We start from the raw sequence: 27,571 nt of genomic DNA on the forward strand, positions 1-27,571 counted from the left end.
TTGTAAAGTTTGAAATGTTTGCTATGGTACAGTGATTTTTATTTACAGCAATGTTCGTGATGTGTTCAGTCCCAAAACTTGATGTTGCCGTCCCAGCCAGCAGTGGCCACCTTGGAGGTTTCGTGTGGATGCCACAGCACACTGATACACACTGCATCATGTGCCTTGAACTTGCTGTACAGCTTGGTTGTCTTCCAGTCCCAGATGTACAGTTTCCCATCGGCATCGCCCGATATTAAGTAGCTGCAACACAAGACAATGACACTCTCGTATGCACCAGTTAAAAAAAAAAAAAGGTTATAACTGCCCAACAAAGATGGGATGACTAAACTCCTGCCTACAATTCGAGTGCATTCATAATGAATTGATTTTTACACGATTTACATTATGGGCCATGGTCAATGACATAACAGAGCCCCAGATAAAACACCATTTGGTGTTCTTTAGCCTGCACTCAGAAACCTCGGTACATAGGCTTTCTTTTTCTTTTTGCATTTTATGCAAATCAGATTTGACCACAACAGCTGGAACCGATCCTGAAAATGTCTTCAGCAGTGGAATGCCCAAGCTAGTGAATTACTGAATTCGATATCAACACAGCACCATAATAACCACAGTCGTTGAATAGTACCACACTTAAAGGTCAAGCAGAAGCTTGACATATAATTACAAGGAGAATAAATATAGAAAACTACTCAACTCTATACTTAACCTGAGAACATTCGAATTTTAATGCAAAATTTAGCAATAAAAAAAACCAAGATCTCCCATTATTAACATGTCTACTTATGATTCATCACTTTGACATCATTGGCTGCATGCTTTTAAATTAAAAGTGAATTTACCTCATGTCTGGTGAGAAATCCAGGCCACAAGCGTATCCAGCCACCTGAAACAATGACATTTGTTGTGAGATGGCAAATGAAAAGCAAAATAAATAGCATTAACTTGAATTTTAAGACATTTAAAATAACAGCATACCATATGCCCTTCAAATGTCTTTTTCCTGTTCAGCTTGAAGCGGTTGAGAGCTGAGAAGATCATAATCTTGTTGTCCATTGACTGGCATGCCAACCATTTCCCTGCAAGACATGATGTATACCATGCATGAGGTGCTATTCTGCTCTCCACTGGGAACCATTACAGTCTGGATTATACCCCTGCTACACAGGCATTCCGAATGCCTTCAAACCGAATGTCATTTAACCCGAATGCCGAACTTGCACTGCTACACTAAGCCACAGAGCAGCCAAGTCACGTGCCAACGATATGTGGTGGCTGTGGCAATGAGCACATTTGCAGGGCTTGGACTGGGTGCTTGTGAACAGGCTGGTAGCAGCGACAAGAGTGGAGAGTGCATTCGACAAGGTTGCATGCGCGCTCTCTATCAAATTAACAGCTGCAAACGAGCTTGTCACATGCTGCGCCGTATCGGTATTGATGTAACACCGGAATCTAAGTGCTTTAGAAGCACTGATAAAGCTTCCCTTGCGAAATGCAGCACATGCATTGTCTGATGAGATACCCCTTCAGCATTATATGCAATAAGCGTGTGCTAACCGGGACATTCGTGATAAGCCTCTATGCCATAAGTGGCCACTAAGAGCATGAGGTGTAATGGGAGTTGGGTTGGAGATTTTGTGGAATGCCCTCAGCAGAACTGCTGTTACCATGCCTTAATGACATTCCCTAGTACATTACAAGCTGACCTGAACATGTCACTGGAACTATCATGTTTGTAACTGCACACTTGAACAAAATACAGGGGCCACAAAATATGCTCCTTAGACACTGGCATTTCTCTCTATGCTGTTCTCTCCTTTCAGATTACATAGCATTTCAGTAAGGTTCTGTTCTACACGTGCCATGCTCTTAATGCTTAGTGTACTGCACGCAAGTGCATTCTTGGTTTTTGTACCTTTTCCTTTCTGATGCACACATAAATAAGCTTGCCTCTCATATTAAGATAATATCCAGATGTGCAAAATACATGCTGTGGCGAAGTAGAAATACAAGGAAATAAAATAACAGGAAAGGATAGAGAAGGGTTTAGTCCCTCTGATAGCACAGTCAGCTTGGTGCTTAAATCTCCACACTAACATGAAATGCAATAGACGTGAATACCGCTAGTCAGTGAAACATACCGTTCGGTGACAATGTGACGGCAGGCATGGAGTGCATCGACGGGTCTGCAATGTATTTCATGTCGACAGGGATGTCCCACTCCCAGACGCGCATGCTCTTGTCGTCGGATGTGGAGACGAAGCGGCGGTTGTCGTCGACAAAAGTGATAGTGTTGACAGCACCGAGGTGCCTGTCGTATTCCTGGACGATCTCTTTAGTCCTGATGTCCCACTGCCAAGTGGACAAAGCACATACAAAGTGTGTGAAAGCCATGGAGACGTACACACAAAACAATGGTAACAGGACGCTGATTGTTTCTCAAGGTGGGGAAAATAGCTAGTACACAAGTTTGCATGGTTGTCGAATAGAGGGAAGGCCTCTAAGCTAGCCCCTGAACGGATGCATTACTCTACGCAAGAAAAAGCCTCCTTTGCCCTTTCCGACAGCACTCGCATCACAACAGGCGTGCAGCACATAGCTTCTCCTAAAAGGTTTTCTTTCGATGACTATGATTTGACTTTAACGGCACAAGAACAGCTACACCAGAAAGCATCAAGGCTAACGCATTTTGTCTGCTTTTGAAGGCAGGCTCGAAGACCAGGTTTCCAGACATTTAACCCTGTGTGCTAGGCTAGGAGAAAGCAATAGATGGGTTATTTGGACACGCTGGGGACTGAACGCAGAATCTCTTGCCTACTACTACACCCCAGCTGCAGTGATAAAATATTTTTTCTTCCGTCTGGGACTTTAGCAGAACATGGTGCCGCGTCCCGCATGTCCACATACTCAAGCCATGCGGCAATGAAAAACGAAGGCAGAACTAACTTGTGCCCTATTCAAGAAATTTAGAATGAAGGAAGCCAGTTAATAGCTCTTCTAGAAAGTTTTTAACACTGACACAGACCTAAAAGCTGTTTCCTGTACTTTGAATTGGCTGCAACAAAAATGCACTAGATCATGTATATGCGCAAAATCAGTTTGCTTCAAAGAAAAAATGAGCAACAAAGCACAGGTGCTCGGTATTGCATGATATGCGTGAAACGTGACAAGAACGGCCATGCACAAAAAAGGAAGAATAAGGCACGAACAACACACACTGAAATAGCATCACTTACACAGACAATCTTCTTGTCTGAGGTGCCAGCCACGAAGAGGTTCTGCTTGTCGTTGTCAGGGTTAAATTTAACGCAATAAGCCACCTTGCGGTTGGTAAATCTTGCTACACAGTTACCTGCAAAAGCATATAAAATTAACACCAATATGTAGGAAAGCCGGAGAAACAGCATTACTTGATTGCAGTGCGTAATAAAAAGGGTTCTTCTATGTACCATCACTGTAAACAGCTAGTCCGGTCAAGCATTTTACAAAAACTCTTTTTATTACGGGACAGATACTTTGTGTAGAACAGTAACAACTGTTACGTACTCCATTTCTATTATCTCTTCCTTCATGCTTCCATTTTGGAGCTGATGGACTGGCAGGATTGCTCAAATAAGAAAGGTGGGAAACACTGCTCAAGACTGAAGACGTATTAGATCAGCTGACTATCAACGGCAAGGTGTCCTAACTTGCAAGAAGTGCGAACAGGTGTCAAAAGCCTAGCTACTAACCCTCTGCGTCACCATCCAGAGCACAAACCCTTGCTACAACATTATCAATCACTTGTATAGTGCAGCGAAGTTGCTGCCCGTCATACGAGCGGGCATAGCTTAGCACTGTTGATTTCAGTATGCCCACTTTACGGACAACTACATTTGGTGTATGAAGTAAAACTACATGTGCTGGTTTAAAATATTTAGGAAGCGTTAAACGCAGCAAATAATTTGTAGTATCCGTGTTTCCTATACTATCGAGGTTTGGCTAGCTTCAACTGTGTCCTGAAGGCATGTGGTATAAAAAGCACTAAGAATAAGCACGAAGAAGAAAATGTGCCTCGTGTCATGTGTTTCTTATCTCTCCCACAGAAATCTTGATTTGATTTGGCTAAAATACCTCAACTTTGAATTTGCAGCTAAAAAGCAAATTTGAAATTTAAAGCAAAATTTATTGTACGAAATATTGCGCAAGTCTAGATTATTGGTGCCCGAAAAATCAGTCGGCTACAGTACATATTATATATGGCCATCTCAGAATATAGTGGGCAAAGGCAAAGAAAAGGTTGGGTTGAGGCATGCACTAAGCGCTTCAAGAACCCCGAAAGCACTCCAAGAATCCTTAAGGCTGTACTGAACCCAGTATGAGGACGCCTGACATGTGCAGAGACTTTCTAAAAGATTCATGCCAGGCGTCCAATCAATAGAGAAGTTGAACAGCCATGGTTTGTTGCTCACCGGTCTCTGTGTCCCACAATTTGACATAACGATCGTAGCCAGCAGACAGGAAGTGTTCTCCCTTGTTGTCAAAGGCGATGTCCCTAACAGCCTGGCGGTGGCCGTTGTAGGTTCGGATGCATCGCCGCTCGTTGTAGACTTCCCAAAGCTGCAGCAGACAGCAACATGCCAAAAGCCAAGTACAAAATGGTTTGGTTTTGTTTATGGAGTTTCCAAAGAGACTCAGACTATGACAGATGCAAGTACAACATGAATCAGATCTTAACACACACAGGCCACATTCACAGCCTCCGACGTGAGTATCGGAACCGGCACAAACCAAATGGAGTATAATAAAACAAAAGGAAAAGTTGCCCCAAATTTGCTTCGTGCACACATTCAACTGTAGAACAAAAAAAAATGGACAATGGTAACACACTGGCCGAGATATAGAAAGTTCTTTTTATGCATAGCAGCAGCTGTCTGACTAATGCATGATTTCTGACTTAGCCCCACAGTCAGTTTGAAAGATGTGCACTTTAGTAAACGATCTGTCATGCTTCGTATAAAAGAAGTTTGCACATCTCAACTACAAAGTCTATTCCTACTAATCACACTGCCATTACTCTGGCGCCCACATTTGTATGTTTTATTCAAATCCATACGGAGCCCTTTTAGCAGCCGTACTCGAGCCATTGTGATTGAATACCCACATTGTGACTGAATACCCACATTTGGTGATAACTCCTTCCCAGCCCAGAGACATAATAAAAATAAAAATCCCATGGAGAATGGGCAAGTTTGTCCCAATGTGCGATTTTGCAATGAAAGGAGCCACAATGTCACCTGCTGCAAGAAAGGATAAAACGTCTGCAGAAAAAAGAAATGTGTGAAGGCAGAAAGAACAGCTCTGCCATTGCGCTGATGGATGGAACTTTGCGTGTTAAAGGAGAAGGGACGTCAAAGTTTTTATTGAGCCTTTTTTTCTCTGGAACAATGTGCAAGACAGCAGTGTACATGGATCATAGTTTAAAATTCACCTACACCAGATGAATAATTTATATTTTTCTTCTCGTGCAGTTTCGGTTTTGCCCGCCGAGCGACTGCTGTGATGTCATAGACACACTTTGGCCATGTAAGTGAGACAAGAAAAAACTGATAGTATAATCGCTGCTTGTTCATTTTTAAGTTATTTTAACTTTTGGGCAGGCTTGCACAAGAATCGCTGCAATTTAAAATGAACAAAAAAGCAACCATGCAGCCGTTTTTCGATGCCTTGAATGACTTTAGCATGTCAATGACATACCAGCCGTTGTTCGGCAGTTGAAACCAACACCGAATACTAAAACTGCATGGGGAAAAATTTCAATTATAAACTATTTACTGCTTTCTTGCACAGTCCACTTCGCTACTCACGTTTAGCAATTTGTTGTGCATAACTACAGAGGCACGATACACAAGAAAATTTGTTGTCTCTACTAGATGCAGAATTCTAAATTTTGCTTTGAACGATTATGCTGACAGGGCAAAAATTTCCTTGGGCACATAAAATGCAAGTAATCTACTCGAGCTACGATCAGGTAAATTCTCACTTCAAACTTGAAGCACAGATTAGAGTCAGAGGTTCAACAAGGAGAAAAATATGCGTCTTTCCCTGTTAATGATGCCAGAATTGGTACCTCAAGCTGTATATTCGGGCAATGGAGATGATGCGTAAAAATTTCGGGCGGGGCATACCTTGATTTTGCAGTCCATGCTGCAAGAAAGGAGTAGATGGGCTGATCGGGGGAACCAGCGAATGGCTGACAGACCCTTGGAGTGGCCCGACCAGGTGTGAATAAGACGCTTGGGCAGGAAGCACTTGTCGGGCGGCTCGCTCGAACGAAGGTTCACCCCCACGTCCTGTGGAACGTGCAGGAATGACCGTCCCTGGTAGTCGTACGGGTCCTTGACTGCAACGAAAGAAGTGCACCGCGAATTTGTTAATAACATGCAATGATCGTTGGTCCGTGGGACAGAATATGCAAAGTGCTTGCTGACTGCTGCTTCAGCAATGAGCACTAGTGTATTGGATTTTCAAAGTGAACTTCACCCTGTGCAGAACAGTGAGCCAGATGTTCCAAACAGATGGAAAAATTTATCTAATTTGGTTTCGATACACACTCAGTGAGGTTGAGAAATGAATGGAAGCAAATAAAATTGACGCTGACAATGCTTTTGTCTGTTTTCACTAAACATACACACACCTGCAAATGTGTACAAGGGAAAAACAAGTATATTTCACGCACAGTGCAGTTCATGATACAAGTAGAACTGCCAAGCCTCAAATCTGCAGTTAGTACTTCTTGGTGCACTTAGACTTGAGTTTCCATTTGAGAAAAAAAAAAAAAAGATATTTCCTAAAGCTCACAAATAAAGTCAATGGCAGCTGAAATGTGGGCTGCATCTACAATGTAATCTACTATCCTTAGCAAGGCTTGGCTTTGTTTGGCTAAAAGGCACTGGCTTGAGATCTTCTGTGGACAGACGCTTTGTGCATGAGTTGCGGTGGGAGTTAATAAGCTTAATGAAGCTATAAGATATCGACAGGTAACTTTTTGTTCATATATGCCTCTGAAGAGGCAATGCAGTACCATTCAGTTCTGACACTACTATAAAGTCTACAAATGACCTTTGAATTATGTTAGGAAGCTTCCGTCTGTTATTAGGGAGAAAGGAAAAAAAGAGGACTTGATCAGGAATTGTTTGATGTGTCTGCATAACATGTCTTACATGAGCAAGAAACAATAAAGTGGACAGAGGCCTTGATAGCATAAAAAATTAAAAGAACCTCAACCAAAGAAGGCATAGGAGTACGTCTGAACTCCTGGTCACATTGATTAGAGAAGTAAAATGAGTAATCATCTCCGACATCAGACAGTTTTGAAGAGAGTACAAGTATATGATGACAGTGGGAGATGAACACACAATCTCCACGTGAACGTGCAATGCTCTACCAATTGAATTAGCTCCCCTCCCTTCTGGTTTTCTTGTACTCGCTTATTGGAAAAAAGTCTATGGTTTATAAAGTAATTTGCAATTAACTGCCAATTTAAGGTGGTAGTTCTTTTTTGCCAAGTATAAGGCAAATTTGGGCCGGAAAACACAAAAAGCGGGCTTACTGTGAAGTACTGTCTTTTCCTCCATAGGCTTGTCCTCAGAACGTCGACCTTTCTTGTTCCTCTTGGCCATAATTTCATCCAGTTCTTCTTGTTCCTCCTGTGCATAGAAGCACGTACACCAAAGCAATTGTTAACCACAGGTTAAATTATAGGATGCAAGTAAGCGCTAACACTGGACCTAGCTACAGTCCCTCATGTAAAACACCCGTGCCACAAAGGCATTACGAAGACTTCTGAGCACATAGTCTCAAATCAGCGACCAAACTAGCACCGTTACATGGGCAGGCCCAATGACTATAGAGCTTATTCATGTGACGTCATTGCAGCTTGACTGGCAACCATGGCACGCACAACGCAACATCGGAGAGTGGGAAAGAAAGAGAGAGAGAAAAGGCCTACGGCGAATCATGACACAGCGCCGGTGAAATCCGAGCTCTGGTTGGATGGCGTTGAAAACGGCGTCTCAAGTGTCCGACAACGTTATGGCGTCTCCACAGTAGAGTGTTGCCACAACTGCCGCCTGCTAAACCTGATAGTGAATAGGGTCTATAAAACTGATTGCCTATCGAGTCAACAGGGAAGCATGGAACTCAAGATTTCAAAGGTTTTCGAGAAAAGCTGGGCATAGGCTGCTTACTGCTGTGCTATGAGGAACAACATCAGAGCACTATAATTGATTTGCAGGAACTGAATAGTGAGATGTATACTACATTTTGCAGAAGGAGAAAAAGCATTGCAAACCTGACAGCAGGAAATACAATTGTAGCATCACTGCTGCTAATCAAACTGAAACACCTGGTATTAGCTTGATGAAAAGCGTGGGTACTACTACAGCTAGTCTAATACACTGATATGCATTTTAAAAGTAGGTTTGTATAACTACAATAGATAAACATTTTACTTTTAATCTTCCCTGATAGAACATGTGGGTTAATTGTTTGCATGCCCGCAAAATTAGTGGTGTGGATAATGATGCCATAAGAGAGCTTTACATCTGGAGTACAATGGTAGGGGTAGAATATATTCCTTCATGGTCAGTCATGACTATCTTGAAGGTCCTCGACACAATAGCTACTTGAAAGTGCCTTTGCGACAGGGGTAGATCATAGGACATGATTCTTGTCAATTGCTAAGCAACCAATAATGAGGTGACCCATTAGCAAGGACGTATCAGCTAGTTGGAAGCCTAGTTTCAGAATCTTTCCAGTGCTAAAACACAACCTTCATTTCCTTTCATTACTTTTGCAAAAGCAACTATAGTATACGTATCAACTTTTTCTTTTTTTTTTTTTGCTGCTACACTCAACCTACCGGCATCCGGCTTGTGCCAAAAACAAAACAGCACCGCAAACTACAAAAGACACGTGCCTTTTTATGGCGTACACATGCAAAGTGTGGTTTTTAGAGAGTGAGGCTGTGTGATCCTTGAATTAAGTGATGGCACAGAGCAGCGCTAAATCATAGGATGGATCTACTTCCTCTTGCACACCAGCCTGTATGTTATAGTGCCGTTGTACAAACAGAAAACTTCATCACATGTTGCCTGTGATAACATTGCACACATATTTTTTTTTATCAGGGGTTTCTGCTGACACAACCAGCGCCTTTCTGATGATGTTTCTATTCGTATCACACTTCAGAGAATGGAATGTAAAGCTTGCATCGGAAGTCACCTCAGATGGCTTGAGGTTCCGCTTCTCATCCTGGTAAGGCGCCCAGGGACCGGCAAAGCCATCAATGTCCGAAGGGTCATTGTTCTTTGCCTTCTTCCTTTTGTCACCCGGTCGGGATTTTGTCTTTTCGAACACGGTTAAAGAACTGCTCGATGAAGCCCCATCTGTGGAACCAATCATCCTATGGCCCTCTTCCACAGAGCCATCTGCTGTGGGATCCAGTGCATAACCTGCGTGACAAGAACAGGGGTTGACAGGCATCACACTCACTGACAATGTCAGTATGCACAGACGTGCCTACTTCAAAGGACAACAAAAAGAGGCAAAAGTTTCGATTGCACATGAAAAGGGCTCTTCCGGTTGGCACACTCAGTTGTGTAAACTAGCAGCCAAGTGTTTCCCTGATAGCGGCCAAGTGTTTCCCTGATAGGAAATATAACCACGACAGTAATCCAGGACATGCAATCCAGTCAAACGGCGTTGTTGTTAACTCTGTTCGTTCTGGCAGAACAAGTGAAAGCTAAAGCCGCTGTACGAAGTTATTGGGACAGCATACAGAGTTTAGAGTCTCTCACTTGAATGCCAAATAACTGCTTGAGCAAAGCACCATTTAAAGCATGCTCCACTAGGCAGCCACACTTCTTCATTAGGCCCGGCTATGCTAGCTCGCTTGCTTTATTATAGCTTTTAGCCCAGCGTTTCATTAGAACTGTGCAGGCAGTGCCAACAATTAATGCTGCCAACCTCAGTGGACAGAACTCGTAAGCTATAAGGCCAGATGGCTCGTGGCACTCACCATAACTGCTAAATGTGAGCCTTTGCGATTCAAAATGGAAGTCGTTAACGTGTGCTGGCTCGACATATCCGGCAAGGGTGTTCTTCACAGCCTTTTGCTGCTGAGTTCTGAAGGGGTTTTCTGGCCCAACCTAGAACATAAATACATATGCAGATCGGGTGATTTCGTGACAACACAAGAAAGTCTCCCAACTTTTCGCGCTAGACATAACACACAGCAAACGTGTACACAATTCACTCACCACGGGAGCGAACAGGTTATCGAACTTCGGGTTGAACAGTAGCTCCTTGCTATTAGGGTCGATCGGTTTCACGCCGCAGACAGATTCCTAGAGGTAGAAACGACAACAGAACGTCACTTCACCTTCGCGATAACGAATCAATAATAGCTATCCGCATGGCGCCTTATGCCGAGTTCGTTTGGGCACCATGCTATTCCCAACGCAAAACTGCAAAAGGTTTTTGCGTCAAATGCCTGAGAGTGTGCGCGAGAAATGGATGGTGAATTCGGGCGGATATTGTGCAGATTTACCTTGATGGCAACGTCTGGAGCTGCATTCAAATTGTATTTGCTTTGAATTGCGACAATGGACGAGGTAGGAATTTTCGACTTCGGATAATCTTCCTTCGATTTTTCCTTTCCTGTCGCATCTTCGTCGTCACTACTTGCATACTCGCAGATCGACAACATTGCCGCCATATTGACATTTGATTAGCAAGGACCGCAGTTATAAAAGTAAAAGTTTTAGGCAAATATAGGACAAAATATTAAAACGTAAGTGTTAAGAGTAAAACAAAAATATTTATAAAATAATTATGGCAATAAGTTTTTGCTGAAATAGGAATCACTAGAAGTGTCATCTAGGTCGCCATCTTGTGCTGAAGGTTGTGCCAGCAGTACTGGGGTGGCGAGTGAAATGAAGTTTTTAGAGTGTTTAAGTAACCATTCTTAACATAGTTGCAACAAATAGATCCATATCAAAAGTTAAAACTATCACGTGCAACCAGTATTTCTCACCGAAGTGGCAGCAAACATCTTAAATGTAAAGGTGAGCGATTTTATGCCGTCGTTCGATTCTTAATTTCGTAGCGTTTTGTGTGTCCCGTTTTCCGAATACTGTTGCAGTTGCTCGCGAATTATTGAGATGAGCTTTTGGTTCCTTAAAATTCCTCTTCCACTCCTGCTCAGTATGACTCACCATGCGCGATCGTCCAACTTCCTGTATATACATAGGCTTAATCTGAGGAATCTTTGAGTGTTTGAAGTGAGGAAACACGTGTAAACTGTACTTTTTGTGTTGTTTTTCCTGTTAGGCAGCAATGCTAGTTTCCCACTTTTGTTTCCCAACCTCCAGAATGCGTCGAGCCGCGGTGTAACTTTGTACAGGACATCGTCCGCTACACCGTCGCTGGGAGCGCGCGTACGGTCGTGCATTTTGGCTTTCGCATTTCGTCGCATCCAAACGCATTGTCTGACGCGCTCCTCTCGCATGTCAGCGTAGGTTTCACAGTATGGCTTAAATACTTGTGAAACAGCGCCGTCGTTATTGCTAATAAGAGGTGCATCGGGGTCTGCACCGCGATCACCTCGAGACTTGGAAGAAACGAACGCATAGTTCGCCTGTGCCGAAGTGGGTGAGGTCATTCCTTTTTCCGCTTGCGCATGTTTTCTTTTTTATGTGTGTGTGTGCGTGTGTTTGTGTGTGTATTTCTTTTTGGCACGCGCGCGAGATTCCTAGTGACGAACGGCACGGCGATCTTCTCTATGGGGTTTCGAAATGTCGCATCCGAGCTCGCGTAGTCGTCGAGAGGACAAGATTATAAACGCTGCTACGAGGGCCGCGCCTTTTGACGCATGCCGGCGGCGGCGATGCTCTCGGCGCTGCGGGCGGAACACGGCGGTCAATCATCGTTCTGTCGCCCCTCTACCTTTCCGGACTTCCTTATATTGTGCCGCCTTGCTCCGCTTGAAAATTCGACGGTTTCGTCTAGTGCTCTTCGAGGACGAATAAATGCAACTCGTAAGCTCCCTCGTTCCTTGATTCGAGGTTCTCTCGTATTCGGCATGGGCGGGACCAGTCATTTGTAAACAAATGCCTTTGCCCTGCTTCTGTTAGTAAGGTTTATAATTTTCGCTTCTCGCTGTGTTTCGTTCAAGTAACCTTACCTCGACGGTGGTGGCAGCCTGTAGTTGTTATTGTTCACTGAACTTTTTGAATTGTGAATCGGACGGGACACGTGAAGTAGACTGGAAAAGTTGTTTCATGCTTGCTTCCTTGCATGTAAGCCACATTTTAATATCATGTATGAAGTTTGAGGAAATCGGGAAGAAACATTTATGTGTTTCTATAGTGAACACATCCCATTTCATCCAAGCCTCTGAGAACGCCATTGTCGATATTTATTCGGTTCTCGATTTCTTAAAAGAAATAAACTGCTAAGCAAACTCGGACGTAATTGAAAAAAACAAAAACTAACCTGCTCTTCCTTGAGTTTGGTGCATGATGGCTTTAGTTACCTATGCGCCGTAAAACCCAATACCAGCACCTTGCATGTAAGTGGCACTGAGGAGGAGTGGTAGTCTCGTGGTCACTGGCGTTCAAACCATAGCACTAATATGTCGAGTGTTGTTTATAAATACGATATGCTTCATCAAAAATACAGAAAGCTTTTCTGCAGATGGCAGACATTGAAGGCTGTCAGCCAACGCTGCAGGCCTCCTCTGTAGGCCTCCTCTGCAAGTGTAGTGCGTTGTGTACTGTTGTCAGCATTGTAAATATTTTAGTCTGCATGCACTGTCACTCTCCCGTTGCTTTATTCATTCTGCTTGGGCAGGATACCTAGAACAGTATTGCTTGTTTTGTATGCAAGCAGGCTGTCTAGTCAGCTTTCTCTCGTGTGGGTAGCACATGCCTAGTGAATGGGCTTTATGAACCAGTAGAAAGGCGGTAGTGTACAGTTTTTTGTTTTTTTTTCATTTTTGCCCCCCCAGGTCTCGGGTTTTGTCCTGTTTTGCAGTTAGAGGTAACTTAATACATAGGTGTTTGATGACATATTTTTAAGCTGTGTTTTGGCAACTTAGCTTGTAAAAAAGTAGCCTCCTTGGGAAGCTAGTGAACGGGCGTACATGTAAGTGCATCTTGGTGCGCAGCGTTCCTGGCTGAGCGGCCGGAGGCAGGTGAGCAGCAATGCCACTGGTGCAGCGGCTGATCGAACCAGTGCACGTGTCCCGAGGCACTCTACCCTTGGACGCAAGGGGTGCTCCGGCAGTGCAGGTGAGTGTCATGCTGAGAGATTATGTGAAATTTTGCCCTTCCCTCACCACCACATATGTGCGCACTTAGAAATAATATGCACGCCTGTGTTTACTGTCATACAGTATGGTACAGTTGCTTCAATCCACCGGACAACAGTTGTGCAGCATGTGTCTAGTGTGATAGTAAGTGCAACTTCAAGTGGCACCAGTTTGACGCTGGTAGGAAGTGCGCTGCACACGTTACTTTTGTTATTTACTGGAGATAGTAGGCTTGTGTTGAAAGTTACCAGCTCAAATAAATAATTTGAGCGGCATTTCCTCGTGTCTCAAGCCCATTGTACCTTCTTTTTTTTTTTTCTAAATCAGTGTTTCATGCGGGGCATTTTTGCCGTGTTCGTTTCTCTCCCAGGTTCCTAGTGAGTTGGAATGTGTAACAAATGGCTCCTTGGCCAATGTCGTGCGGCAGCTCTCGTCGCTGTCCAAGCATGCACACGACCTTTTCGGTGCCCTGTTTCAAGATGCCACAGCCTTGGTCAGCCGAGCGGCAGCCCTCCAGGAGAGGGTTGACCGTCTGGCCCTCAAGGTCACTCAGCTGGACTCTACAGTGGAAGAGGGTCAGTAGCAAAACTCTAATGTGCTGGACAAGTGCACTATGGAAACATTGCTGAAGTTGTAGTTGGCCGTGGAGAGGTCGTGAATTAGAAGGAAGCTTGAGCCTCATGCCATTTATGTTATATATGCATTTTTTTTATAGTGTGCTAAACGACAGTGTAGGTCACGGTTTCTCAAACTGGGTTTCGCTCGCTCCCACCGGGGTTCCTTGTGTAGGTGAATCACCGCATGGAATTCACTTACACCAGTTAAATCATAATAGTTAAGTTCTTTCTCATGCAGCTTCGGTTCCAGCTGCTTAATGATAGCTATGCTATCATGGATGCATTTTGGTCATGCGAGTGATAAAAACAGAGATGATTGTTGCTTATTCATTTTTTGATAATTTTAACTTTTGGGCAGGCTTGCATTAGAATTTGCTCAAATTAAAATGAAGAGAGCAGCAACCAGACGACAGTTTTTTCACATGTCACAGCTAATGTCACAGCTGGTGGTTGAGATCAAAAGTGCAACTGCATGGGGAAAATATTCAGTTACAAATTTTTTACCTCTTCATCGCGCAACCCATGTGCCTGTACTCCTGTTTAGTAATGTGCTGCACATCATTCTACCGACAATACACAACGAAAGTTTCATGCTTATACTCCTTTAAAGAGGCACTGAAAAGAACCTAATCGAATTATTGTTCCCAGTAAAAATAAACTTTCTGGCTCCTTCTGTATGCATTGACATTTTTCTAGTGGATAGAGGTGCTTTTATTGGCAAGAGGATTGCATTTTAAGAAATCTCTCAACCAATCAATTTTGATTTGTGGCATTCTTGCTGAAAAGGACAGGGCGCCACTGTTTTTTAAGTTATAAAGTGCTTGCCTTTGCGATTTGGGCCTCAAAATCTGGTGTCTGCACAGCATCTTACTTGCGAAATTAATGACGACACCAGGATTTAGTTTTTCGTTCTTCTCTAGCTTGTGGCATTGCCTTTTTGGTAAGAGGGGTCTCTCTGCAACTAGAGCAGGCTACCTTCGGGGATGGGACAGGTGTGCCCATTGAGAATTGCGTCATTTTGCTACAAATAAGACTTCCTGTGCCATGCTGCGCTAAAGCATTAAGAACTTGTACCAAGTTGTACCAAGGGACCAGTTTCTTTCTCACGAAGGGGTTTCTTAGAATATCCGAAATTTTGAATGGTTTTCAAATAGTGCTTGCTATTCAGCTTGATCTGTTGTTTGTTTGAACACATGGACAGCCAGTTGTAGCGTTTCAAAATGCGCTCGATAGCAGCAGCATCATCATTTGTTGCAGAATGGCTTCCAGCTCACTTAAATAAACAAAGCACATAGTGGTAATGCTAATGCCTCCATAAAAGTCAATATGTTGATGGCCTAGGAGAATATTACGGTTCGGCACTTGAGAGTCGAATCACGAGGTGCGGCGTCACTCGTGCTCGCCATCATGTCAAACGGAGCGATGAACGCTCCGGTGAAGGCAAGCAATCACTCACATGATACATCTGACCGCTACCATACGAGGTGCGGTGCGTGGAAGTGAGTCTTGGGAGGATAGCGGCACGCGCAAAGCTGCTGGACATGGGTGCTCTGCCATCGCAAAACGGAAACATACTGCAGCCTCATTCAGTTACAAGAGAAAGAAAAAAAAGTGATAGAAATAAAAGCCCCGGAGCAAGCCCTCTCAGTTGCGCCTTGTGCAGCTTGGCCTGCATGCTGCATCCCAACACTGTTTCGTTCCTGCGCATTCGGTTTGTGGCAACATATGAGCCCATCTTGTGACTTGCAGTGCAGTGAAACTGATGCACAGGGGCTAAGCAGTGTGTTCCATCAGGATCAGCTCATTAGAAACAACATTCAGAATGCATTAGGCCAAGCATGTAAACGATAGTCTCGCTCGCAGTCTAGCACAATCATCTGCTCTGTCTTGTGGTGCTTCCGTGGAGCCCTGTTGCATTTTGCCAGTGGTGTGGTGTGCTATTGGCACATTGTTGCTCCAACAGAGTTGTGGCGAGGTCAATTGGCATGAAAATGTGCACCTCAGTGAATTTTGAGACATTAGATATCACATTTATTTATGCTGTTTTGCACCCCTTCTTTGGCTGAGGCGTCAGGGTCTACTTATTTGCATCAAGTTCCTCCAAACCGCTTCTGTGCTGTTTTTCACCCCTTTGGCTGAGGCGTCAGGGTCTACTTATTTGCATCAAGTTCCTCCAAACCGCTTTTATGCTGTTTTTCACTCCTTCTTTGGCTGAGGCGTCAGGGTCTACTTATTTGCGTCAAGTTCCTCCAAACCGCTTCTGTTACGGCTCCAGAGCATGTATTTTGCTGCTCCTAGAACCTCTCCAAAACCTATTTTGTCTGTTCCGCCTGTGGGGTACCCCATCAGTGCGGGCCAATTTGTATTTGTCGGTGCCCTGTTTTTTTTTTTTTCGTCTTCTCTTTCCAGTGCAGTACATCTTTCTTTGGTGTTTTCCTGTCCTTGTTTGGCTGAAGCATTTTTTAATGTCGTGTGTGTGTGTGTGCAGTGTCTCTACAAGACATCCACATGCGCAAGGCATTCCGCAGCTCCATAGTGTATGACCAGCAAGTGGTTTCCCGAACCACTATGCCTGCTGGCATGCTCGAGATGTATCAGGCATGTGACAAGCCGCCACCCTTGGACAAGCTAAACCCTTACAGGTACTGTGGCTTACTCTTGCAACTAATGACCTGTTTTGATAGGCATATTTTATATTGAAAATTCCTTGTTCATCATTTTGTGGAATTTAAAAGTTTTCCATCACTGTAAATTAGGGGCCTTAGCTGTAATTAAAACTGGGAAAGACGTGGATCTCATGTTTTGGATCTCTCTGATAGAGTCCTCGCAGTGATGGTTTGCAACGGCAATTACTGCTATGCTGCTATGTTCGTAATGGCAACTACTGTTAAGTTCGTCACGGCAACTTCGATGACTTTAAGTTGGGTTAGAATGTATGAGAAGCTGGTAGCAGCCGGATTACTTTTTTTAAAAGTGCACTGTTTTGAGGGATGGCAGTATAGAGGTCTTTGAATATTGCACGTTTACACCTGGCCAACTTCTAAAGCTTCTAACTCACAGTCGATGCCAGCAGCATATGGGGGCCTGTAGGAAAGCAGCCTTCCTTTCACTGGGGGCTTTTCATGATGTCGCCATCAAGAGCAGCTTTTGTCGCACACTTGGAAGTTTTACTATGATTTGTCACTTGGGATTTTGGCGAAACGTGCACTTGTCTCCACCTGTAGGGATGATGGCAAAGATGGCCTGAAGTCGTACACCGATCCCGGCTATTTCTTTGAGCTGTGGAGGCGGGAGATGCTGAAGGACACTGAAAGGATAATGCTTGACAGAGGCAAGAAGGTGAGTACTCGTTTGGTTAATTGCCGAAGTTTTCTCTTTTTGCTGAGAAGCCGGGGTGGGGGGGGAGTGGTCAAAGCCTGGTTATTCTCTCGTGGATCACGTCTATCTATACGTAGCTCTGTAGGCCATTTTGGAGTGCTGCGAACAAGTCCGCCTAAGCAAGCAGGTATAAAGTGACTGAATTTTCAGTCCACGGCTGTATCAAGGTATTATAGTAGCATCTACCTCTTTTTTCAGATAGTCTAGATAGTTGAAGCTGTTAAGCCTAGCTATGTGTGGGGTACATTGTTGTACCAAAAAAAAATAATAATTCTTCAGACACATTTTTTTTCTAAGTAGTGAGTGCTGTGTACACATGATTTTTCGAGGCGCAATGGAGTTGGCTACTGTGATCTACTTTTACCGTTCGCACTTGAGAAACTCATTGTTCTTAGCATGTGCCAGTCATTTAATTTCTCATTGTTTGTAAATCAAGAAAAATTGTCTGGAAAAAGATTCAAACATGGCAGTACATTAAAAGCAGGACGAGAAATGCAATGCCTGAAGTACACAATTTTTTTTAAAGTATATTTAATTTGGTTTTTTCCTGGATTAAATTTAACTGCTGTGAGGTAATGTTTTGATTAGTACAGTCGAACCTGGATATATCGAACCCGGGTAATTTGAATTTTGGTTATATCAAACTCACGGAATATCCCCTTGAAAATTCCACGTAAAAGTATAGGAAAGCTGCGTCGTATATCGAACTCAATTTCACCGGTCGTTCAATATATCGAACTCCGCACCACGCATTGAACGGTGCGCCTTTCCCAAAGACGATTGCATCACCCTAAACTGCTTTCCGCGTGACGTTTTCCAGCCACGCGCGGAAGAAATGAGATGGCACAGTTCGGCGACGGCTTGTCTAGGGTAGCGCCGCGCCCTTTCCCCAAACGCGCCTGCATCTGCGGTGATCGCTGCCACGCGCCAGCACGTGGCGTTTGCAAGACGTGCTTGAAGGAACAAAAGGGAACCAATGGAGCCGTGGAGAGGGGAAAAACGTGATAGAGCGAAGCGCAAGGGTGTGCCCACTCTTCTGCTCAGTTTTATCTCTCTCCTTCCTCTCTCTTCCCAGTCTTCGTTCGCAGCAGCACGCACTACGCATGCGCGGATAAGCCAGCTCGGCCCATGGCAGACACTTTCTCCAGTGTGTGTTGTAAACGCTCTGCACGCGGCGGCTAAGTGCGATGCACGTCTTTTTTTTTTTTTTTTTTCGAGAGTAGTTAATCCTTACCGTCGTGCTGAACGTGCGGCGTAGCATATGCTATTCCGGCTGCGGACATTAAAAAGCTGCAATACGTTTTTTTTCTTTTGCGAGAGTCATCCTGACTTGTGCTGAACGTGCGGCGCAGCGTAAGCCATGGCGGCTGCGAACGTTAAGAAGCAGCAGGCTTTTTTTTTTTTTTGCGAAAGTCGTCCATTCTTACATCTATGAATCAATGAAAGCACGCGGTCAGCTGCGATCATGACATCGACTTTTAGCATTTTTCACTTCAAATGGCATTTGCAGCTATCATGCTTTCAATGATTTTGTGGCAGTGGACTACGCCCACCCCAAGCGCAGTGTGATAAATCGAACCAAGCTTGTGCAATCAAGCCATCACAGGCACTCTGCCAAGTTCGCTCCCTGCCACCGCAGGATCTATCAAAAGTATAGCCAAAAGATAAACACGCTGTGACGTTATCGCTGCATCTTGGCATGCTGCCAATAAATGAGCTCTGGATGCGACAGTCGAAACAGAAGGACAAAAGGACGTGCCTCCGAAGGTTTTTTTTTTATTTTTAAATCTCTGGGACAAAAGTAGAGAGTGGGTTCATTATGTGAGTGGGTTGATTACGCGACAAATACAGTATCATTTTTCACTATCGCAAGTGGCGTCTGAAGCCGATTTCTGTATATCGAATTATCGATATATATCGAACAATTTCGTGATCCCCTTCGAGTTCGTGCTTCCCTCCGTGGCATCTTTGACCTTTCAGGTCCAAGGTCTTCGAAGGCAGCATCTGATAGAATAGACCCGTTTCGTCCGCATTATACACGTCTGAGGGTTCGTACTGCCCCAGGATTTCTTCGGCAGTCAGCTGCCACGACGATGTTGCCACCGGGTCCACTCCTGCTGCGTCGCCCGAAATCACCTTGGCCACAATATCGTGACGGGCTTTAAAGCGGCCCAGCCAGCCAGTGCTTGCTCTGAATTGGTCATGCCCAAGCATGCAGGCAAAGTCCAGAGCCTTCTGTTGCAGCAGTTTGCCAGACAGAGGCACTTTGTTTGCGCGCTGTTCACAGAACCAGGCAAACATCGCCTTGTCAACGTCCGGGAACACTGCAGCCGTCACTGTTTTATGCTGTGCTCGAGCACCATTCTCAAGCGCACCGAGAATGGCTGCCTTGCTTTTCAAAATTGTCGACAGTGAGCTGCACGCAATCCCGTACTCGTCGGCGATATCCATTTTTTTTCTGCCTTTTTCTGCTTGAGCAATGATGGCAGCCTTCTTTTGAAGAGACAAAAATCTTCGTTTTTTGGCTGGCGGAGACATCTCAAATGCAAACGTGCGGACTGCTGCTCATACACACCGCCACCACACACAACGAACACATGTGCACCGCTCGCAGGCCTAAAAGTGCAGCGCTGATGATCTAGTGTCGCCCCCTGATGGTGTCGCTGCGAGGCTGCCTTCCCTGAACATAGCCTCCGAGATAAACAACCACGCGGAACCGACCACAGAGGACACGCGCTGCGCCGGTATGGTGGCTAGCACCGGCTCAAGGGGGCTAAAGTTTTTAAAGTTGTTCCGGCTGCAAGGTTGCCAGGCGCCAATGCTCTCGCTGTAGCCACGCAAGCGCGCTATTGCAGTTTGCTCAATTTGAGTGCTTTTTTGACGCTGTTATTCATAATATGGGAGACAGTATGCGGACCGACGCTGCAGCAAATTTCGTTATCGTGGGATTGCGGTACAAAAATGTTTCGTTACCGAGAGATACGAAATACATTGGCCCCTATGGGCATTTGCTGGGATCTCGGAAATATTTCGTTGTGGCGAGAATTTCGTATTCTCGAGATTTCGCTATCGCGGGTTTCGACTGTATCTGGGTTCGACTGTATTGTTAAGTAATGTTGTAGTAGAACAGGTGTACTCGTTGCATTGTGGACTTTGCACACATTGCATGCACCTTGGTCTTATGACATTAAAAATTTGTCTGTTGGCATGCTCATTTTTAATCCTTTATATAGAAAGCATTGTATACTGAACATGATAGCGGTTGCGTGCTGGAAAAATGGGAAAAGCTGAAAGCAGATGCGGACCAGTATGTGATTGGCCATTGACTAGTGCTATTATTGTGTAGGCATGCGCTGTCATTTGCACTATTGGCATGCTGGTGTAGTTTCAAATGCGGCCTTGGGTGTGACTGTCGACTTTTCAAATCTTGCTTTTCTTCTCTCAGTGTGGCCAATGAAAGGAATCTGGAAAAAATTTTAATGGTCATATTCTAACGCAACAAATCTGTAAAGGTGGCTTTTGTGCACATTCGAGTCAAATTTAAAAGCTCTGTTTGGGCTCCTAATATGTAAATACTAATTTTTCAGTATCGTCCCTCACATTTGGTTAGGGCAATACCTCGGTGTAGGTTCTCAGCCTCCTCTCCCCACTGGCATGAGCAAAACTGGGTGTGGCATGGCAGGTGCGATGGAACCTGTTTCCTTTTTTTTTTTTTTTTTTTTTGTGCATAAGCATTTGGTTACGCTAGTGTGAGAGGGCGAGTGTCATTTCCGATTGCAGATATAGTTGTTTCAGTTAACACTTGCTTAAAGATGTTTTGTTTTGATGAGTGATAGAATACTGATGCCCGCTTGTGCCTTAGTAAATAAACCAAATATCCTTTCTTGGTCCCTCAGAAATGGCAGCAACATGTACACTGTACAAATGCTTGGTATTAGATCATGATTGTTGTAGCTACTCATTTTTTCTCATGTAATTTACCATACCGTTTGGTAAAACTGTATACAGTCAAACCTTGGTTTAGTGAATAGGTGAAGATATAAAGCAGTTTGGTGTAGCCACAATACGTGATATTAAAAATTCAAACCTCGCTGCAGGAGAAGTGAGATTTAGTCACTGAAAGGACGGCAACTGTGAGAAACCTTTCATTAAACTTTAGCACAGGTTCAGAGTCAGTGGTGGTGATTGTAGAGGCCACAAAAATGGCATCGAACCTCAGTTAGGTTGCCTTTCTAGCATTACAGCAATACTGTATAGCATGCCAGTCCGTTCTGTGACAATGCTCACGTGCACGGGATGGCTTCTGGACGGCTACGACCAATTGTGCTGCTGGTTCTGGGGCGCAGTTGGGGTTTGAGAAGCACTAGCGGGTGGTGACTACTTAGTTAGCCTCTCTACTACTTGACTGCCTAGTCATGCCTCTCTGTCTTCAGTGGTGCTGTTGTGAAGTGCGAGGTAATTCGCAGACTGCAGCGAGGACACTTGCCACACCACCACGCTTCATTTATGTAGTGAGGCAAAGCCTGCCACCAGTTAAGACTGGAACCAGCTCTGTATGAGAGTTCGTATCGAACCATGTTCATTATTGAGAAATTGCATATGTTTGTTAAAAATTACGAGGTACTTTAGTGACTAAAGTAGTGAAAGGCAAAAGCCTGAGTGCCGCATTCTGCTATGCAACTGACACTTATTAGTAATTATTTATCAATTAGGCATTAGGTAATTAAATATTCAGTTATTGTAAGGGCCTAATTAATTACTTAATCACCCAATTAAGCAGTCAATAGTTAGTTAATAAATGAATTACTTAATTAGTTATTAATTAGTAATCGATCATTGATTGACATATGACCATATAAGGCACACATTCGCGCAAACTGTGATGGTGCTTTGCGATTGGCCGAGACATTTATGACGTCATCCCACCTCGGCCAATCAGAGCCGCTGCAAAAGCGGGACACATTTTGTCCACGATAGCATAAGCCATTAAAGGCTTTCGCCTTAGTATGTAGCAGGGGTTGGATATAGCCATTAATTTGTGCCCTGCCACGGTGGTGCAGTGGTTAGGGCACTCTACTCTTGTGCCCAAATATGCGGGGTTGAATCCCAGCCACGGCGGCTGGTTTTCGATGGAGACACAAAAGCAGGGCGCCCGTGTTCTGTGCGATGTTGGTGCATGTTATTCTTAGAATCCCAGGTGGTTGAAATTTTCGGAGCCCTCTACTACAACGTGTGTCATAGCCTGAGTCATTTTGGGACATTAAACCCCGTAAATCAAACCAAACCAACCAATGGTTCGTAATAGATACATTCTACCAAGGTTTGACTGTAGCTTCCAGTAACTTTCTGTCACAGTTAACAAACAGTTGCGAAAAAATTGCTGCTTAATTAATAGTGATTGAATGTCTGTATGGTGTGTGACTGGAGAGCAAGGCAATTTCAGCACTAACTGCTTTACCCTGAGGTCTGTGAAGCGCGTCAAACCTGCCTTTGTTCTGAACACAAAGTTCAGTGTGTAACCCTTCTGAAATGCTTTGCCAGCTTTGTACTCAACACCTTTTTGCTGTGCTTTATTTTTTCTGGCTTGGCCCTCTGCTTGTCGTCACAGCTGATACACTCCAAGGATGGAGCAGAGGTAAGTCACAAGTGCTGCCCGCTGCCTGCATGCGTCTCTTGCTGGTTTAGCTCTGAAAAGCCTGGAAAAACTACTTTGTGTCAAAAGCCTGGCTGGGGCCGCAGGATGTGAATGGTTTTCTAGTTTGCTTGTTTGGGAGCATAGCGTGTAGTACAGAGCTTGGTTGTGTGCAGTTCGAAGGCCAGTCCTGATTGTTTTAACCTTTCTTTTTTTATGCAAGATTTTGGGACATTGCTTTCAGGAAGCATTTGGATCATTATTTTGGAAATGGTAGGGTAGACTATTATAGCACTAATGGTTTTCTTTATTTTACAAGAAAAAACTGAAATATGATAAATCATTTTTTTTAAAATTTTTTTCATGTAAGTAGCGCGTGTCGCCTGACAGTTTTTTAAGGCGAGCTGTATTGACAGGTAGTAGAGTGCTGATAGAGGCAAGTGCTAGTTTGCATGAACATTGCATGTTTCTTAAACCAGCATTTTTGGGATTGGGATTAAATTTTTTTTTTTGCATAATATATTGCAGTTGCCTTTTTTGGTGAAGGGAACTTATTTTTTTTCCTTGCAAATACTTTAGGGGTCATAAGTCTTACTGTGGCCTCTTCTCTGCCCTCGTGACAGCCCAACCGAGTGCGGCCCGAAGGGAAGAAGCACAAGAAAGTGCGGCAGCCGCACAACACGCGGGAGCGCTACCGGCAGCTGGCTACCACGCAAGAGTTCCTGGACCACACACCCATCTACGGGACCACCACACCGTACGGCAACAGGGTGTCGGCACAGGGTGCTGTGTCCATGCCACAGCACGTTCCCCTGCAGCAGCCGCAGGCACCGGCCACCACTCTGCCTGATGGTCCTGTGCGGCCGAGCAGCCTCGAACTCGCCCCTGGCGCCCACTATCCGCCGCCGCCACCTGCTTACTCTGAGCACGTCCCTCCCCAGTCGCCAAACCACTACCCTCCGCCGCCACCTTACGTGGAGCAGCCAGCACCTTCACCTGCCAATGGAAACGGGACACCGTCACGCAGGCCACGCCCCTCACAGCCGCCACCAGCGCCACCCACGGCAGCTGGTTCCGGCTCCAGTGGCACCTCTTCGCCGAGTATCACGGGAGGCACCCCATCAAGTGGAGCCAGTCGCCACAGAACAACGAGCCAGAGGGAGACCCTCCCTCCACCTCCACCACCTCCCGAGGCTACCACCGGAGCTCCAACCATTCCCTGCACTGCAGAGGCACCACCCCCTTCAGTGCACCAGGCAAGCGTGGACAACGGGCCGGCTGACACCATGGAACTACCGCCGCCACCGCCAGCACCAGACGCCACAATAGACACCTCTGCGGTGCCAGCAACGGGTGTGGCTGCGGCACCACCACCGCCACCACCACCACTGCCTCCGGCCAATGGGATGACGGTGGCGCCCCCTGCCATGGTCAACGGTGGCCTTTCCAACGGCATGCTGGCTGAGTCTGAAAGCTCTGGCTCAAGCAAAGGAACTGTGCAGAAGGAAGAAAGGGCTGCCCCTGCACCTGTGAAAGGGGTGACCCCTGCCCCGCCGACTGATGCGAGGAGTGACCTCCTGGCAGCCATCCGAGAGGGTGTGTGGTTGGCCTGTGCCTCTGTTTCTTTGCCACACGCAGTTGCGGTAGTTTCTTATGTTTGGGCATATATAGCAGATGGGGAGAATTTTTAAGATTGTACGCAAAAATGCTGTAGCAGCGGGTAGGCTGATATTTAAAAAGCAACATTTAAGGGCCTGCCACACTAGCACGACACAATGCAGATTTGGTATGCTAACACTGTGTTTTCGTGATGTCTGCATCTGTGCTGCACTGCGCCAATGGAAATCGTTGGCTGACATATTCTGAATCTTGCTATGCAGTGCAGTAACAGGTAAAACCTTCGGCTGATCTCACAGGACCACCTTTGCAACCGTGCGGTTGTTGTTGGTTCTGCTATATATGCAAGTTCTAATGCTCTGTTTGCAGACACAATTCTTGAAACATTTTAAGTTATGCTACAAAAATTTATTGCTATCTTTTCTACTTGCTATCTAAGTAGCAGCGCACAGAATTCCAAAGCGGCTAGATATTATGACTAAACATATTCCGAAGTGCTGGAGGATCAGCAGCTCTTAGCTTTCGCCAGGAAATGATTTGCTTCGTCATTTCTTTAGCACCTACCATAAAAACCTGCCTTTAATGCGAATCTACGTATAATACGAGGTGTATTTTCGGAATAGCAAAAACGAAAAAAAAAAAAAGGTTTTCATGCCCGTATAATGCGAGCGATGAAAGATCAGTAAAAGTACTTATTTGCACTACATTTCGCAGCTGCCCAGTGCGGTGTACGCGCTGTTGCGTCCAACGCCACCCTGCACCAGGCACCAAATAGTGCCACGAACCTCTGTATGCCGGCATTCATTTGCTCCTCTTCTTGCGCCGACACGCTTGATCGGAGAATTTCATGCACCATAAGGAGAAAAGCAGCTCACATTTGTCCCAGCAATCGCAGCCCAGATGGTCCTCAGTTTGTTCTACAACCAGTGGGCAAATTCGAGCTCGGACATAGGACGGCAGCGCACTAGCTGCCTGCTAGCAAGCGCTGTGCGGCGTTCGCGCCTCTTCGTGTTTAACACTGCTTGCAGGTGTAGGACGTATTCGGCCAGAGAATGTTCTCGGATTTAGGGTTTTCATGATCATCGTCATCTGGTGTATTTCTGCCGATAGCCCGTTGTTAACGACATCTTTATCTTCGGCACCTCTAAACATGTTCGGTATCCCGCATTCCTCGAAGGCGCGACCGACGCGCTCCTTGGGAGGGCCAGCAAGCATCTGCGATTCTGCTGTAGGGCGTGCCCTGCAATTCTAGAGAGGCCTGTGAGAGGGATCGTGCGAGGTGTGCTCTGCATGCTTCCGGTCACGTGTGCATCGCGGGCACTGCGATTGCGAGGATTGCAGGGTCAGCGTGTTGAAACGGAAACCATCGAAGCAGTCACCTGATGCCACCGCCATGTAGCGCCTCCTCTGGTTCAAAAACTGATGCTGATGGTGCTGATTAATTATGAGACAGGAACTGTGAATTTAGGCTGACGTTTGTTTGGATCCGCATATAATATGAGGAAAAAATCTGACATCATGAAATCGGGAAAGAACCTCGTATTATATGTGGGTTTTACGGTACTTTGTTCATTTTGCACTGTTATGTGCACTTAGGAACGGTAGCTCGCGTTGGCCGCAGCTTCGACACGCACTGCAAATCTACATTTTACTCGCCCCGACTGGAAAATGCTGCTGTTGACATTCCGCATGCATTTGGCGGCGCCAGGCATTTTGGCAGCTCGCGCTCACATCTAGGCTGTGGATTATGGATCATTTACAATAATTTTTTATATATTAGTGATGAAAGGTATTCACTGTCGACGTGCTGTATAGAATCGCCTTTATGTTTTGAGAATGCTTTTGCTTGACGGTTGATCTCGAGAAGACCCTGCCACGAACAGTCGGCAGACTGGTTTTGCTGGTGTCCAGACTCAAAACCTGTCACACTGGGAAGACATCTGGTTTTCAGTCTTTTGTTGCCATTGTCGGCGTAGCATGACAGCTTGATCTACGGACGGGTTGATACCGATTGTCGGCGTCGTATGGTGCTGGTGTGAGGAGGCCTTTTACAAAATGCTTGCGAGGTTATTGAGCGCAGCAAAGCCTCTGACGCATAACAGATGGAGATATGCATGTCGAAAAATAGCGCTTTTTAATTGCTATTTTGACTGCTTGAGCAACATTGATCATTCCTGTTTGCTTAAAATTAGAGCCAGAAATGGTCGGGATGTCATTTGAAAGCTTTGGCTATTGGAGGTGCAGATCTGACCTATTTTAAAGCATGTGATTGATCAAACCGCAGCGTCACCAATCTTGGGCTTTCAAGCCGGTCGGCTTCACATTCCCAGGGACAAATAATAATTGAAAATTAAAAAAAAAAAAGGAAACTCCAAAACTGAGTTTTTTCACTGGAACATTTTCTACTTTCTGTTGTCTTTTTCTTTTCTTTTTTAAAGTTTAGTGTCCTAGGGATGCGGGGTCGAATCCCGGCCTTGGCGGCCGCTTTTCGGTGGAGGCGAAAAGCCAGGCGTCCGTGTGCTGTGCGATGTCAGTGCACGTTAAAGAACCCCAGGTGGTTGAAATTTCCGGAGTCTTCCATTACAGCATCTCTCGTAGCCTGAGTCGCTTTGGGACGTTAAACCCCAAAAACCAAAACTTGGTGTAGGCCAAACATGGCTTTCATGCACATTTCATGTACCTGTTTTTGTCACTTCAATAACAAATTTGGCACAAATAATCTTAAAGTATCTAGAATTCGGCCATCTACATTTTAACACTATCGGTAATAATTGTAAGACTTAAAATTTTTAGGCACCGCCCAAAAATTATGCACCAGATATTATTCTCAAAATGGTGCAAGCTTAGGGAATAACAGCAGTTTGCTCAGTTTTGCATAGTGGAGTGTTAGAGAGAAAAAAAAAAGCAATTTTCACTGCACAGTTTTTCCCTTATGGGTGGCATTTAAAACAGGAAAACATTAAGCTGTCT

The 27,571-nt window shown here is 45.0% G+C and overlaps 2 protein-coding genes across 4 annotated transcripts in view; one reads left to right on the forward strand and one right to left on the reverse strand.

Annotated features, from left to right (window-relative positions):
• LOC146208643 (pre-mRNA-processing factor 17) lies at positions 1–10,768 on the reverse strand. The gene is made up of 12 exons (XM_084595639.1): positions 10,595–10,768; positions 10,305–10,391; positions 10,064–10,193; positions 9,268–9,497; positions 7,595–7,691; positions 6,171–6,385; positions 4,455–4,602; positions 3,240–3,355; positions 2,145–2,355; positions 982–1,082; positions 846–889; positions 1–243 (listed from the first exon to the last, which is right to left on the reverse strand). Exons 1-12 carry the CDS (start codon positions 10,760–10,762, stop codon positions 66–68), a joined length of 1,725 nt encoding a protein of 574 aa, XP_084451765.1. The 5' UTR covers positions 10,763–10,768; the 3' UTR covers positions 1–65.
• A 156-nt stretch (positions 10,769–10,924) lies between these two features.
• Positions 10,925–27,571, forward strand: part of SCAR (wiskott-Aldrich syndrome protein family member 3 SCAR) — a 31,858-nt gene continuing 15,211 nt past the window's right edge. The window contains exons 1-7 of one of the 3 annotated variants that reach the window (XM_084595648.1): positions 10,925–11,111; positions 13,214–13,337; positions 13,728–13,932; positions 16,463–16,616; positions 17,199–17,313; positions 22,961–22,987; positions 23,608–24,580. In XM_084595648.1, the coding sequence (XP_084451774.1) occupies positions 13,251–13,337; positions 13,728–13,932; positions 16,463–16,616; positions 17,199–17,313; positions 22,961–22,987; positions 23,608–24,580 (1,561 nt within the window). In that variant the 5' untranslated portion in view covers positions 10,925–11,111; positions 13,214–13,250. Of the gene's footprint in view, positions 11,112–11,780; positions 12,084–13,213; positions 13,338–13,727; positions 13,933–16,462; positions 16,617–17,198; positions 17,314–22,960; positions 22,988–23,607; positions 24,581–27,571 lie in introns of those variants that run through there. The other 2 variants (XM_084595655.1, XM_084595664.1) reach the window with 2 other exon arrangements.

This window comes from Amblyomma maculatum, chromosome 1, assembly GCF_055883805.1.
Source record: "Amblyomma maculatum isolate TAMU_Amacu chromosome 1, ASM5588380v1, whole genome shotgun sequence".
Lineage (NCBI taxonomy): Eukaryota > Metazoa > Arthropoda > Arachnida > Ixodida > Ixodidae > Amblyomma > Amblyomma maculatum.